Below are 13,415 nucleotides of genomic sequence, written 5' to 3'. Positions count from 1 at the left end.
GCCGCGGCGGGAGCTTTGCCGGGCCATCGGCTACTCACAATCTTTCCGTGTGGCTGCGTCGGGAAGCGGCGCAGCGAGGCTGAGGGTGCTCGACATGCTGGCGCTCGCATTGTCCAGGCTGCTGCCGAGGTGTAACCGTCTCATGTGCCGCACGACTGCTGTGGCGTTAAACGCTTGCTGGAAAAACAAAAACAAGAAAGAAAGAAAAAAATAGAATCACAGAATCATAGAATCATTTAGGTTGGAAAGGACCTTTAAGATCATCAAGTCCAACCGTTAACCTAACACTACCAAGTCCACCACTAAACCATGTCCCTAAGCACCACATCTACACGTCTTTTAAATACCTCCAGGGATGGTGACTCTACCACTTCCCTGGGCAGCCCATTCTAGTGCTTGACAACCCTTTCAGTGAAGAAATGTTTCCTGATATCCAATCTAAACATCCCCTGGTGCAACTTGACGCTGTTTCCTCTCATCCTATCATTTGTTACCTGGGAGAAGAGACTAACACCCATCTCGCTACAGCCTCCTTTCAGGTAGTTGTAGAGAGCAATAAGGTCTCCCCTCAGCCTCCTTTTCTCCAGACTAAACAACTCCAGTTCCCTCAGCTGCTCCTCATAAGACTTGTTCTCCAGACCCTTCACCAGCTTCGCTGCCCTTCTCTGGACTCGCTCCAGCACCTCAATGTCTTTCTTGTAGTGAGGGGCCCAAAACTGAACACAGTATTCGAGGTGCGGCTCACCAGTGCTGAGTACAGGGGGACGATCCCTGCCCTAGTCCTGCTGGCCACACTATTTCTGATACAAGCCAGGATGCTGTTGGCCTTCTTGGCCACCTGGGCACACTGCTGGCTCATATTCAGCCGGCCATCGACCAACACCCCCAGGTCCTTTTCTGCCATGCAGCTTTCTAGCCACTCTTCCCCAAGCCTGTAGTGTTGCATGGGGTTGAATAGTTGGAGGCGGAAAGGTTACTTCTGCTTCTCTCCTGGCTGCTCAGAGTTGTTAGAAGTAGATGAGTCCATCACCTTTCTAACTTTGCCCAATTTCTAGTTTCTAAGCTAGAAACAGCAATATCAAACCATACGCATTTCTGCCCTGGTCCTGCTCCCCATTGATCCTTCTAGCACTCAGCTGGGATGCAGCAGCCCACAAGGAAAGTCATATTTGACACATCCTTCCTTGCACCAAAACACAGGGTGTCTGCACTCCTTCATATCCCCCCACACTGCTGACCCGAACTCTGCATATAACCGCTGGTGCTGTAGCTATAAGCAGCCCCAGCCCCATCTCTCACACTCATTACGTTTATACGCTTCATTAGTATCATCCTTCTTAAAAGGTCCCACAAGACCATGTAACCTAAGACTGGACCATCTATTTTGACCAAAATTTTGGGCCTCAAAAGCACTAACATGCTGAAAGGGTGGCTGTATGGCTGCCGTGTTAGCACAGTTACTTGTCTAAGTCTCATCCCTGAGGACGGGTCACTTACTCTCCATTTGCTTTTTGCAAAGTTCTTCCGAATCTGAGCACTGACCGACTCGTGGATGTTTTTGTTGAGCGCTGTATCACCAGCAATCCTGAAATGGACAGATAAGACAAGCTTTAAGAGATCTTTTACTCTTTCTGAATACTATTCCTTCTTCTCCTCAACAGAGAAGGCCGGTCCAAGGTGTGATTGCTCCTGCAGTGATGGTGATTTCATTCACACGAGTGCTCAAACTTCCCACCACTGTCTCCGCTGGCAGCAGTGGTGGAAAATCTGGGGCAATAAAAGCAAGCATAGATAAGGCTTGTAGGTCTGGCAGCTACAAAGAGGTACGACCTTACTTTGTTGATGTGCGGCTGCTTTCTGTCACCGTTACAGACCCGGATGAAAACATTCTACCTTTTTTTTTTTTCTTTACATCTAAAGATTTAACATCAACAGGCTGAGACTACTTTTAGCCTCAACCATACAGCAGCTTCCAGAGCCACTCCAACCTGTCTGATTTCTGTTTGCACTGGAGATTTTCCTGCCATCCTGCAACGTACATAGCCATTCATCATGATTAATGTAGATTTACAGTAAAGCAGATACATTGACGCTCACTAAAGCAGCACAGGCTGCACAAATAACTTAAGCTGAACAACACTTGATCTAAAAAATTAACTGATCTTGCACAGTTTCTCGGGCGGATAAAGACACATGCAAATCTCCAGTGAACACAATTATTTCAAGGGAATTTTATTCTTCCTTTTAACTCTTCAAGGCATGAGATCTGTTGGAAGAGTAGGCACCACAGTGAACTGATGCTGGGCCATGTGCTGGGGTAATTAGTGCTATCTAACATAGGTGAAGCCAGGAAGCAAAGATTACCTCTTATGTTGTATGTGATGTTTTCAGAAATCCATTTTTTAGCCACAGTGTAGCTAGCCAATGTCCATTAGAAATTTAAAAAATGTAAGAAATTGAAGAATGCATCAGGCCCAGAACCTCCCAGTCTGGGGACGTCCAATGAAAAAATCACAGTGTCTGGGGGACTCAGTGGTCATCTAGTCTTTCCCCCCACTCCGGCTCTGTCAAAATAATTTTGACACATATTTGGCTAACCAGTCCTTAAAGATCTCCAAAAGATGGAGACTCCTCAGGCAACCTATTCCCGTGCCCCACTATCTCCCAGAAGACATGGAAAATAGTTTATTCCCTTTGTCTTTGAAGCATCCTTTCACATATTTGAAGACTGTTATCATGTCTTCTCTCCGTCTTCTCTTCTCTAGACTAAACAAACTGACTCACTGTTTCTTCATAACTCATATTTTCTAATCCTCTGATCTAGTGAGCTTCTCTGGACTTTCTCCAACAAGTCCACATCTTCCTTAGAGGCCGGTACCCAAAGTGTTCACTGTTTTACAACTAAGGCAGCAGAATGGCAGCATTGCTTTGTGTTTTTTAAAAGATGAAACTCTTGTTACATACCCCAGACTGCTGTTTCCATTTATGTATCCCATGAATTGGAGACATTCCTTTCATTTTGCCCAGGTCATTCCAAACTGTAACTCTGCTCTTCAAAGGACATGCAGCTTTTTCTACCTTCATGTCAATGACACATCTAAGAAGTGCTCTTGTCCAAATTGCTCCCCTCCTTCCTGCTGGCAGCACTCTACCAAGAAGTGAAAGAGATGAGAGGCAATACTCTTGGGAGTAAGGTGAGAGACTAAACACTCATCTCCCAAGACTGCAGAGGCACCAATCCCATCCTGTTGTAACTGAGCTAATCTATATTGAGTTAATCAAGGGTACTGAAGCCAGCAGGATTGTGGGCAGGAAGGTGCAGGGTTCCCATTGAGGGTAGCCCACCTCCCACTGGAAAGCGCATTTGGCTGACTGCCATCGCCATATAACCTTTATCTCAAGCAGACAAAAGAACTGGTACCATGAGCAAAGCATGGCTCCCACATGGCACCTGACATCTCCTCTTGGGTCCCTATGCCGTTGATGGAGAAGGCGAGGTGTTCAAGGACTGCTTCTTCCGAGCTCAAGATCAGAGCATCCCAACAGGTAGGAAGTCAAGGAAGGGTACCAGGAGACCTGCATGGTTAAACAGGGAACTGCTGGGCAAACTCAAGCGGAAGAAGAGGGTGTACAGATCATGGAAGGAGGGGCTGGCCACTTGGGAGGAATATAAGTCTGTTGTCAGAGGATGTAGGGAGGCAACTAGGAAAGCTAAGGCCTCCTTGGAATTAAACCTTGCAAGAGAGGTCAAGGACAACAGAAAGGGCTTCTTCAAATACATTGCAGGTAAAGCCAACACTAGAGGCAATGTAGGCCCACTGATGAATGAGGCGGGGGCCCTGGAGACAGAGGATAAAAAGAAGGCGGAGATACTGAATGCCTTCTTTGCCTCTGTCTATACTGTTGGAGGCTGTCCTGAGGAGCCCCGGACCCCTGCGGCCTCAGAAGAAGTCAGGATAGAGGAGGAATCTGTCTTGGTAGATGAGGGCTGGGTCAGAGACCAATTAAGCAACCTGGACGTCCATAAATCCATGGGCCCTGATGGGATGCACCCGCGGGTGCTGAAGGAGCTGGCAGAAGTCATTGATAGGCCACTCTCCATCATCTTTACTAAGTCGTGGGCAACGGGAGAGGTGCCTGAGGACTGGAGGAAAGCGAATGTCACTCCAGTCTTCAAAAAGGGCAAGAAGGAGGACCCGGGTAACTATAGACCGGTCAGCCTCACCTCCATCCCCAGAAAGGTGATGGAACAACTTGTCCTTGGTGCTGTCTCTAGGCACATCAAGGATAGGGGGATCATTAGGGGCACTCAGCATGGCTTCACCAACGGGAAGTCTTGCTCAACCAACTTGATAGCCTTTTATGAGGATGTTACCCGGTGGATAGATGATGGTAAAGCTGTGGATGTGGTCTATCTCGATTTCAGTAAAGCGTTTGACACGGTCTCCCACAGCATCCTTGCAGCTAAACTGAGGAAGTGTGGTCTGGATGATCGGGTAGTGAGGTGGATTGTGAACTGGCTGAAGGAAAGAAGCCAGAGAGTGGTGGTCAATGGGACAGAGTCCAGTTGGAGGTCTGTGTCTAGCGGAGTCCCTCAAGGGTCGGTACTGGGACCAGTACTATTCAATATATTCATTAATGACTTGGATGAGGGAATAGAGTGCACTGTCAGCAAGTTCGCTGATGACACAAAACTGGGAGGAGTGGCTGACACACCGGAAGGCTGCGCAGCCATTCAGAGAGACCTAGACTGGCTGGAGAGTTGGGCGGGGAGTAATTTAATGAAATATAACAAGGGCAAGTGTAGAGTCCTGCATCTGGGCAAGAACAACCCCATGTACCAGTACAAGTTGGGGGCAGACCTGTTGGAGACCAGCGCAGGGGAAAGGGACCTGGGGGTCCTAGTGGACAACAGGATGACCATGAGCCAGCAGTGTGCCCTTGTGGCCAAGAAGGCCAATGGCATCCTGGGGTGTATTAGAAGGGGTGTGGTTAGCAGGTCAAGAGAGGTTCTCCTCCCCCTCTACTCTGCCCTGGTGAGGCCGCATCTGGAATATTGTGTCCAGTTCTGGGCCCTCAGTTCAAGAAGGACAGGGAACTGCTAGAGAGAGTCCAGCGCAGAGCCACGAAGATGATTAAGGGAGTGGAACATCTCCCTTATGAGGAGAGGCTGAGGGAGCTGGGTCTCTTTAGCTTAGAGAAGAGGAGACTGAGGGGTGACCTCATTAATGTTTATAAATATGTAAAGGGCAAGTGTCATGAGGATGGAACCAGGCTCTTCTCAGTGACATCCCTTGACAGGACAAGGGGCAATGGGTGCAAGCTGGAACACAGGAGGTTCCACATAAATATGAGGAAAAACTTCTTTACGGTGAGGGTGACCGAACACTGGAACAGGCTGCCCAGAGAGGTTGTGGAGTCTCCTTCTCTGGAGACATTCAAAACCCGCCTGGACGCGTTCCTGTGTGATATGGTCTAGGTAATCCTGCTCTGGCAGGGGGATTGGACTAGATGATCTTTCGAGGTCCCTTCCAATCCCTAACATTCTGTGATTCTGTGATTCTGTGACTAAGAACTAGAAGATCTTCAGGTCTTCTTCTGAAGAGGATTACAGAATCACAGAATCACAGAATCAACCAGGTTGGAAGAGACCTCAGGGATCATCGAGTCCAACCGTTGCCCTGACACCACCCTGTCAACTAGATCATGGCACTAAGTGCCATGTCCAGTCTTTTCTTAAACACATCCAGAGATGGTGACTCCACCACCTCCCTGGGCAGCCCGTTCCAATGTCTAATAACCCTTTCTGAAAAGAAATTCTTCCTAATGTCCAACCTGAACCTCCCCTGGCGAAGCTTGAGGCTGTGTCCTCTTGTCCTATCGCTAGTTGCCCGGGAGAAGAGGCCAACTCCCACTTCACTACAACCTCCCTTCAGGTAGTTGTAGACTGCAATAAGGTCACCTCTGAGCCTCCTCTTCTCCAGGCTAAACAATCCCAGTCTCCAGGCTAAACAACCCCAGATTGCTTCTGATCATCTCTCCCACTGACAGGAAGGCAAGTTGGTCTGGATTTACCACTGGGCCCAGGCAGCTAAAAGTTTGGTGGGGCAGCATCTAGGTTAAGCATCATGTTCGCTGTTCCACCCTCTGTCTCTCATGGGCAATACTACCAGGCCCAGCACAGACCCTGATGTATCCCATGCAGTATATGCTCCCAGATGGACACAGAGCCCACCTGGCCTTGCACCCACCATACAGTGCATTTTCTGTATTTCTCTAGCATGAAATCATCATGTGAAGTAGCTCCTACAGCTTTACCACAGCCACACCTAGATGACCCAAATGACATGACACAGAGTGTCCTTGACTGTCTCCAGGTCACTTCTGTTAAGAGATGACCCAGTAGCCTGAGACGACTCTAGCTGTGTTGCCTGCCCTGTGCAACTCATTAGCTTACGTGCACAAGTGTGTCCAGATTTGCGTCTACTCTCCTTGCACCCACTCAGCCTTTTGGTGCAGACAGGCCCTACAGTCACTCCAAAATGTCATGAGCACCCTGCTCTATCCAAGGACACCTCCTCGGTGAAGGCAAGTGTCCGTAACATGTGCTGTCATACCACAGATCTGCAGAAGAAAACTAAGCTGAACACTTAATATGTGGACAGCTACAAGCCAAGGTATCCATTCAGTAACTCATCAAAAAGATCAAGCTGTAAACAGAAAATTTACTTACATTTGCAAAGAACATTTTTCCTCCAAAGCTAATGAAGCATTTTGCTTTATGAACAAGTTTGTTAACAAGCTGTACAAGCACAGATTGTGTTTCCCACTTGTCAAATTTTATTTTGGAAACATGGGCAGATCTTGGGGTATGATACCCTTGCCAGCTCTTCCAGAAGGTCCTTCCTGCCAGCCTCCACAAGGACTTGCAAATGCATTTTTGCTATATGAAATTTTTCATCAGGCGTGTACCTCAAATACAGGCTATATAGTTTTTTGAGTTTAGGGATCATTTTCTGAAATGCTGGTGGTTTCAGTAAGAAACTGCTGTTTCCAATAGTTCACAGACTGTCTTCTACCACCACTAACTCTATGTTCACTATGCAATTCTGGTAATGCCAGAAAAACAGTCTCGGTATTTGGGTGCTTCCCAAACAGACAAAATAGTACTTGTTTACTTCACAAGGGGATGGACAGACACCCTGTGAAGCCTTCAGATACGACAGTGATGGGGACCATGCTACTTCTAAGGTCTCTCCAGCAGCATTAGCACCTTGCAGATGATAGTTTTTGATCAGAGCAAAATAACAGCAGTGCTGGGGCTAATTTAGCACAGCAGGATCCGTTCAAACACATGCTGGTATGCCTAACGGTGTGGCCCAAAACGCAGCCCTGGCTGCCAAATCTGGGTGTGAGATCATTCTCCAAACCGCCTCTGAAGAACTCTCCTGTTAACGGTGCAATGCTGTAACACAAAGACTCTGCTTTTATGCTGTATTTTGCCCTGGAGGATCTTTAAACTTTATAAAATACTCATGGCATTAAAGTGTTTATAGTATAGTTTTACTTCTAGGAAAACAAAAGAAACGTTAACATCCACTTGCTCTTGGTGTTTTGCTGGAGATGCGGTGGTTTAAGGACACAGGCAAGAGAGGTGGAGGTGAGCAGGTAGAAGTCATATCTTTTATACTATCAACTGCTAGAGTTTGAAAAATGAGATGATAAGCTTTTGGGCACACAAACCCACCCCGAGGTGGGTATAATGAGCATCATCATTGAATGTATTTAATCACAAACTTTAGATCCCATGCTGAGGAGATAATGCATGAACTTTAATAGAGATACTGGTTTTAGAGCACGTTATAATCGCCCTTCCACCTTTCCCCAACTCTCCATGTCCTCAGGCTATAAACCATCTTTCTTTTCCTTTTAGGACAAAAATTAGCATATTTCATTCTTCCTCCCTCTCCTGTACAGTATATCCTTCTCCTACAGGGATCAGCTTCATTTCCGCTGAGAAACAGCCATCTTCTGTTTCAGAGATGATCAAACTGATGCATATCTAGTCAAATCCTGAGCAATAGTTCTTGGCTTTTCAGTTAACTTTGAAGTTAACTGTGTCAGCACTGAAGCTTGTTTTTACCAACTATACCAGTTGGCCCAGTAAAAGATATTACTTCTACCTACCGCACACGTATACAAAAAGAAAACTAAACAAATCAGAATAATGCATGATCTGTTATCATGCTGAGCATCACCCAGAACCAAGCAAAGACTGATTAGCCTAACTGGAACCTGTTTTTTCTCTCAGGGTCCCTGTTTTGCAGCACCTGAAAGCAGCTACATCCTGACGACAGCTTGGGGAACTTCATGTTGACTCCAGTCTTACATCCAGTCTCAACACACAGAATTAGATACCAACCCACAACCTGATGACTCTCCATCACAAATACTTCCACCGAAGCGAAGAAGGATATTTCTCATGAATAATCGTAACAAATCTGGCCCTGCACATGAGAGGAATCTAATCTAATGATGAAATATTATAGAATCACAGAATCATAGAATCATTTTGGTTGGAAAGGACCTTTAAGATCATCGAGTCCAACCATTAACCTAACACTACCAAGTCCACCACTAAACCATGTCCCTAAGCACCACATCTACACAGCTTTTAAATACCTCCGGGGTTGGTGACTCCACCACTGCCCTGGGCAGCCTGTTCCAATGCTTGACAACCCTTTCGGTGAAGAAATTTTTCCTGATATCCAATCTAAACCTCCTCTGGCACAATTTGAGGCCATTTCCTCTCATCCTATCACTTGTTACCTGGGAGAAGGGACTAACACCCACCCTGCTACACCCTCCTTTCAGGTAGTTGTAGAGAGCGATAAGGTCTCCCCTCAGCCTCCTTTTCTCCAGACTAAACAACCCCAGTTCCCTCAGCTGCTCCTCATTTATAATATCTCATTCATTTATAATATCTAATATCATTTCATAATATCTAATTTATTTTAGCTGTCTATCTGGGTTCAAAGCTAACACAGCAATTTATCTGGCCACAGGACTTCTAAGCTTTGAGCGGAACCTCCAACAAAGACAAAACCAGTAAATTTCCTTTTAGATGGTTCTTTGTCAGCATACTGCAAGCATATGTCTCTCGCAACCCCCTGCCCACAATGGCAGGCAGTCTTTCATGTACCATTATTTTCTGAACCTTCATACTGAAGGCAGCCAACTCAAACGCTGTGCTGGCCAAACAGTGCTTGGAAATACTCTTGAGTACGATGACAGGAAACATGGAGTTAGCTGTAATGGATGATGCTGAAGGATCATAACTCTTCTATACATACACACACACACACATATATATACACACACACATACACACATGCATGTGTATAAATATACATATGCACATACTGTATAAGTGATGCTCCAAAATAAATAGAGTGCAGGGTTGAACTCGATAAGAGTTTGATTTAATGTTGTAAACATCAGCAGTTCCCTTCAGGGAGCCCTTTTCACACTTCAGACAACATTGTCTGAGAACTGAGCTCTTTGTAAACCATGTCCTTTGCCTGGGTGGAAATTATTATCTGGCTCGTGCTCTCTGGCACATAATAAACACTCAGGGTCACGGTCACAATTTGCAGAGGCTTAATTCTTGCCAAAGCTTTGCGGTTCTTCGGCATAGACGGGGATGAATATCAGCATGTCCCAAGTGTCCACTCTCCTTCTCTATGAGCAGTGGGAAAGGTGACGGCCACACTTGTACCCGTGGACACAGGTGTCTAATTTAGGTGCCACAACTTCCTTTTCCTCTATACAGTCTATACAGGGAGGTGACACATACATCACCCTTTAATTTGCATGTCCCAACTTGCCTTCGATGCCGTAACTGGCTTCAGCACACAGCTCTAAATCCCATTTAAGGTCACTTGGGAAATATGTGACAGACCAAATAAATTCATGGCACGCCTTCCAATTCCTATACATCAACGTTTAAAGTTGGGCTGGCTATTAAACGGACAACAGACGCTCTCTATTAACCCTTTCCTTCCCTCAGAAGGGGAAGGAAAAGAGAAAAGGGAGAGAGACTTAAGCGTTGGAAAGTTAAAACAGTTTTAATAAACTATAACAATGAAAAAGAGTATAGTAATAATAATGGATATAGTTAAATATATACAAATATATATAAACCCAAGATCGAGCTGCCCCGATGACGATCACGTCACTACTGGTGCTGCAGGGCAGGCTCCTGGAAGTCCCAGACTGGACTCAACAACAGATGGAAACTGGATTCAGGAGCACACTGACTGGGACTGGAGGCAGGAGAATGGGTACAGTCCTCTTTGGGCATCAGCCATGGAAGAAGAGAGTGCGACCCTCATGATTCCTCAGCTTTAAACTGAGTATGACGTGTATGGGATGGAATACTTCATTGGTCAATTTTGGGTCACCTGTCCTGCCCACTCCTCCCCCCAAGTGAGACCCTTTTACGGCCTTTCACTTGTGAACCATAAGAAATCTATCAGTGACCTTGGTTTCTATAGGAATAAGTATAAGCAAGAGCCTTTCTGCATACCATTCCTACTGTTACCATAGTAATAACCACAAACTTCAAGCGTTATCAATTCTAGAAGCGGCGGACATCATCTGAAAAACATGTAATCAACTTCAGAAAGTGCAGTTACTTAGAAGAAACTTAACTGAAAGGAAAAATCACTGAAAGGAGAATTGGTTCTGTCCTAGTCCAAACCAGGACACTATACTAGATTCCTAATTGTTGGGCCCCCTCCTTGCCCTCTGAGGACTGTTTTCTTTCCCTCTGACCCCAGCCTAGAGGCTGAATTTGGAGCTGCATGACTCAGCTTGACCTGACAGGGAGCGAAGTGTGAATTCTATAGCTGGAAAAAACAGGTCCTCGGGTTTCTGCTGCTCACCCTTAATCACTGCAGTCTGAGTGACTGCCCTAAACAGGATGTGAGTTCTGACATGGCAATATATTTAATAAACTTAATTGCCATCATTAACATGAGCTAGGGAAACATTAAAATGTATCAAGCTGCAGCAAAATTACCCCACTCTTTTGTTACCTTCATTTTCCACCTCATTGTCGAAAAGTCACAGTGGAACAGCTAAGGAGAACATTGCACCTTTGCAACACACCATAAACAGTGCAAACCTCAGTGAAAGACACACTATAAAATAAATAACTTTTCCAACGGAAAGCATAACTCACCTGTATATTAAACTGGAGAAATCTGTATAAATGGACAGATTGTACAGGCTGGAGTGCAATCATTGCACCAGCGAGTCTTACATATTGTACTGTTTCAGCTGCCATACTTCACTGCAATTATTAGGCTCCTTTTCTGCCAACTCCAAGTTTAACATACCGTCCCCCTGCCAAGGCCATTTGATTATAAATAGCAAAACATCACGTAAATGCAGGCATGTGGGGAGCAGATACAGCACAGAAAAGTGGGCCAGTGGGAAGAAGTATTTACTTTTTTTAGGGTCTGATCCTGTACAAACATTTAGTCATGTGAAAGCTGGCTGTTCTTGAGCAGTTTCCCAAAATTCAAAGAGATTATTAACCTTAAAGGCACAAATGTAATATTTTGCAAGATCCAGTTCTTGCAAGCTTTGTTTGGAAGTTTTTAATAAAAACATGGTAATTAAGAGGTATATTTTGGAATCAGTTTGTTCTTCACAAATGTTATATATTGAAACAACAAAATTTCATGGCCAGGTAGCCATCTCATACACACTTAACTATTTCTATCACAATCAGATTATAATGTATGTGTTAAATACTCATGATTTGATAGATTTCTTCCTAATTTGTGGCTGATCCCAATGATTTGATACTGCAGGAAAAGATTTCACAGGAAGAAGAAAAACGGAAAGCTGGAAAATGTCACTACACGGAGCCACTTCATCATACATACTAATTATCTACCATTTGCACAGCACCAGAGACTTAGGTAGACGTGCTGTGTTCAGCCGTGGAGACAAGGAGCCAAACCCTGACCCTCATCAAAGTCAGTGGCAAAACTCCCATTGACCTCAGTGGAATAGGGATTTCTCACTTCATGTGAACTATAGGGTTCAAAGATGCTTCTCCAGTTATGCTGCTCTACAGAACCAATCCTGCAGACAAAAAAAAGCCCTTTTATGGGATGCCATTAAGGCCTACTTGAAGTGTAAGCACTCTGCAAGAACATATCATTTATGGGACCACTTGAAGTCTGCTCTGACCATCTCTTCCCACTAAGCCACTAGTCTTACATACCTCATTAGTCTTGATCACACACAGACAACACAACACTATGTAGACACTGTGGAAGGTGAGGCTGCTAGCAGGTGTGTGCCAAAAAATACATGCTCATATGTCTCCATTGGCTAAACACTTGCACCTTTGCCTCCCAACTGCTGCAACACTAAATGTAACCATGAGAGAAAGGAACTCAAGCCTGGACTTGTTGGAAGCTTAAATATGCCCAAGCTGAGGGAACGACACAGTTGCATTGAGAGGAAGCACAGAGCTCTCCTCCTCCTCCACCGAAAAGGCCTTCCTCTCCTTCAAAGAGGAGGGGAGGATGCTATTGCAACACATATAATGACTAGAATGAGAAAAGAAGCAGTAAAAACCTCATTATTTCCTGGCAGAAGCAATCTGGGTGGAAAATACTTCTTGAGCAATGGCTTGGCAAAAGGAGATCCTAGCACTAACTCTGAAACAAGAGATAACATCCAGGTGAGTAACCTTGATTATCCAAAAAGGCATTTTAGTAGCATTTATCACTACAGGATCCAAACTCTATAAAAAGTCTCTGCACCACTCTCCAAAGAGGTCCATAACTGCAACATTTATGTTACAGGAGGCTTTTCAGAGCAAGCAGGAGTGAGATACTGAGCTTTGCTCATGAGCTCACTGGGGAGGACAGAGGCAGATCTGAAGCCATATCTTTGGAAACCGCCATGCTTTGCTTTCACTGTACAACTGTCCTTCTGCTCTTTAATCCACTGGCACATATTGTCTCTGTGTTGAGGGGAGGTGGACTTGGGATGGGGTACGGAAACGTGGTGAATATTTTAACCCTCCCTACTGCAGTACCATTTGCATGTCTGACATCTCGAAGGCTGACCCCGAGCCATGCTTTACATGGTTGGGAGGTAGCCCTGCAAATGAACCACTGCCTCACAAAGTCAGCCTGGCAGAAGAAGACTCCCTGCCACAGAAATGGGGAAAACCCTTTTTGGGGGGGTGTTTTTAAATGGAAGATCAGATTTTTGTAGAAAATATAAAAATTTATGGAGCAGCCTGTGAGTTTCCATTGGCCCCTGGCCATGACATGCAAAAGGAACAAAAAAGAAAAAAAAAAGGAATGAAAACATTTTTTATC

The 13,415-nt window shown here is 45.2% G+C and overlaps 1 protein-coding gene across 1 annotated transcript in view; it reads right to left on the bottom strand.

Moving 5' to 3' along the window:
* CAMK1D (calcium/calmodulin dependent protein kinase ID) overlaps nt 1-13,415 on the bottom strand; it is a 240,535-nt gene that overhangs the window by 11,537 nt on the left and 215,583 nt on the right. Inside the window, exons 9-10 of the mRNA XM_068401072.1 lie at nt 1,498-1,585; nt 39-177 (exon numbers count right to left, since the gene is read on the bottom strand). Of these exons, the coding sequence (XP_068257173.1) occupies nt 39-177; nt 1,498-1,585 (227 nt within the window). The remainder of the gene's footprint in view (nt 1-38; nt 178-1,497; nt 1,586-13,415) is intronic.

The sequence above is a fragment of the Nyctibius grandis genome, chromosome 5 (assembly GCF_013368605.1).
Source record: "Nyctibius grandis isolate bNycGra1 chromosome 5, bNycGra1.pri, whole genome shotgun sequence".
In the NCBI taxonomy this organism is placed as follows: Eukaryota; Metazoa; Chordata; class Aves; order Nyctibiiformes; family Nyctibiidae; genus Nyctibius; species Nyctibius grandis.
This window is presented reverse-complemented; position numbering and strand designations above follow the sequence as displayed.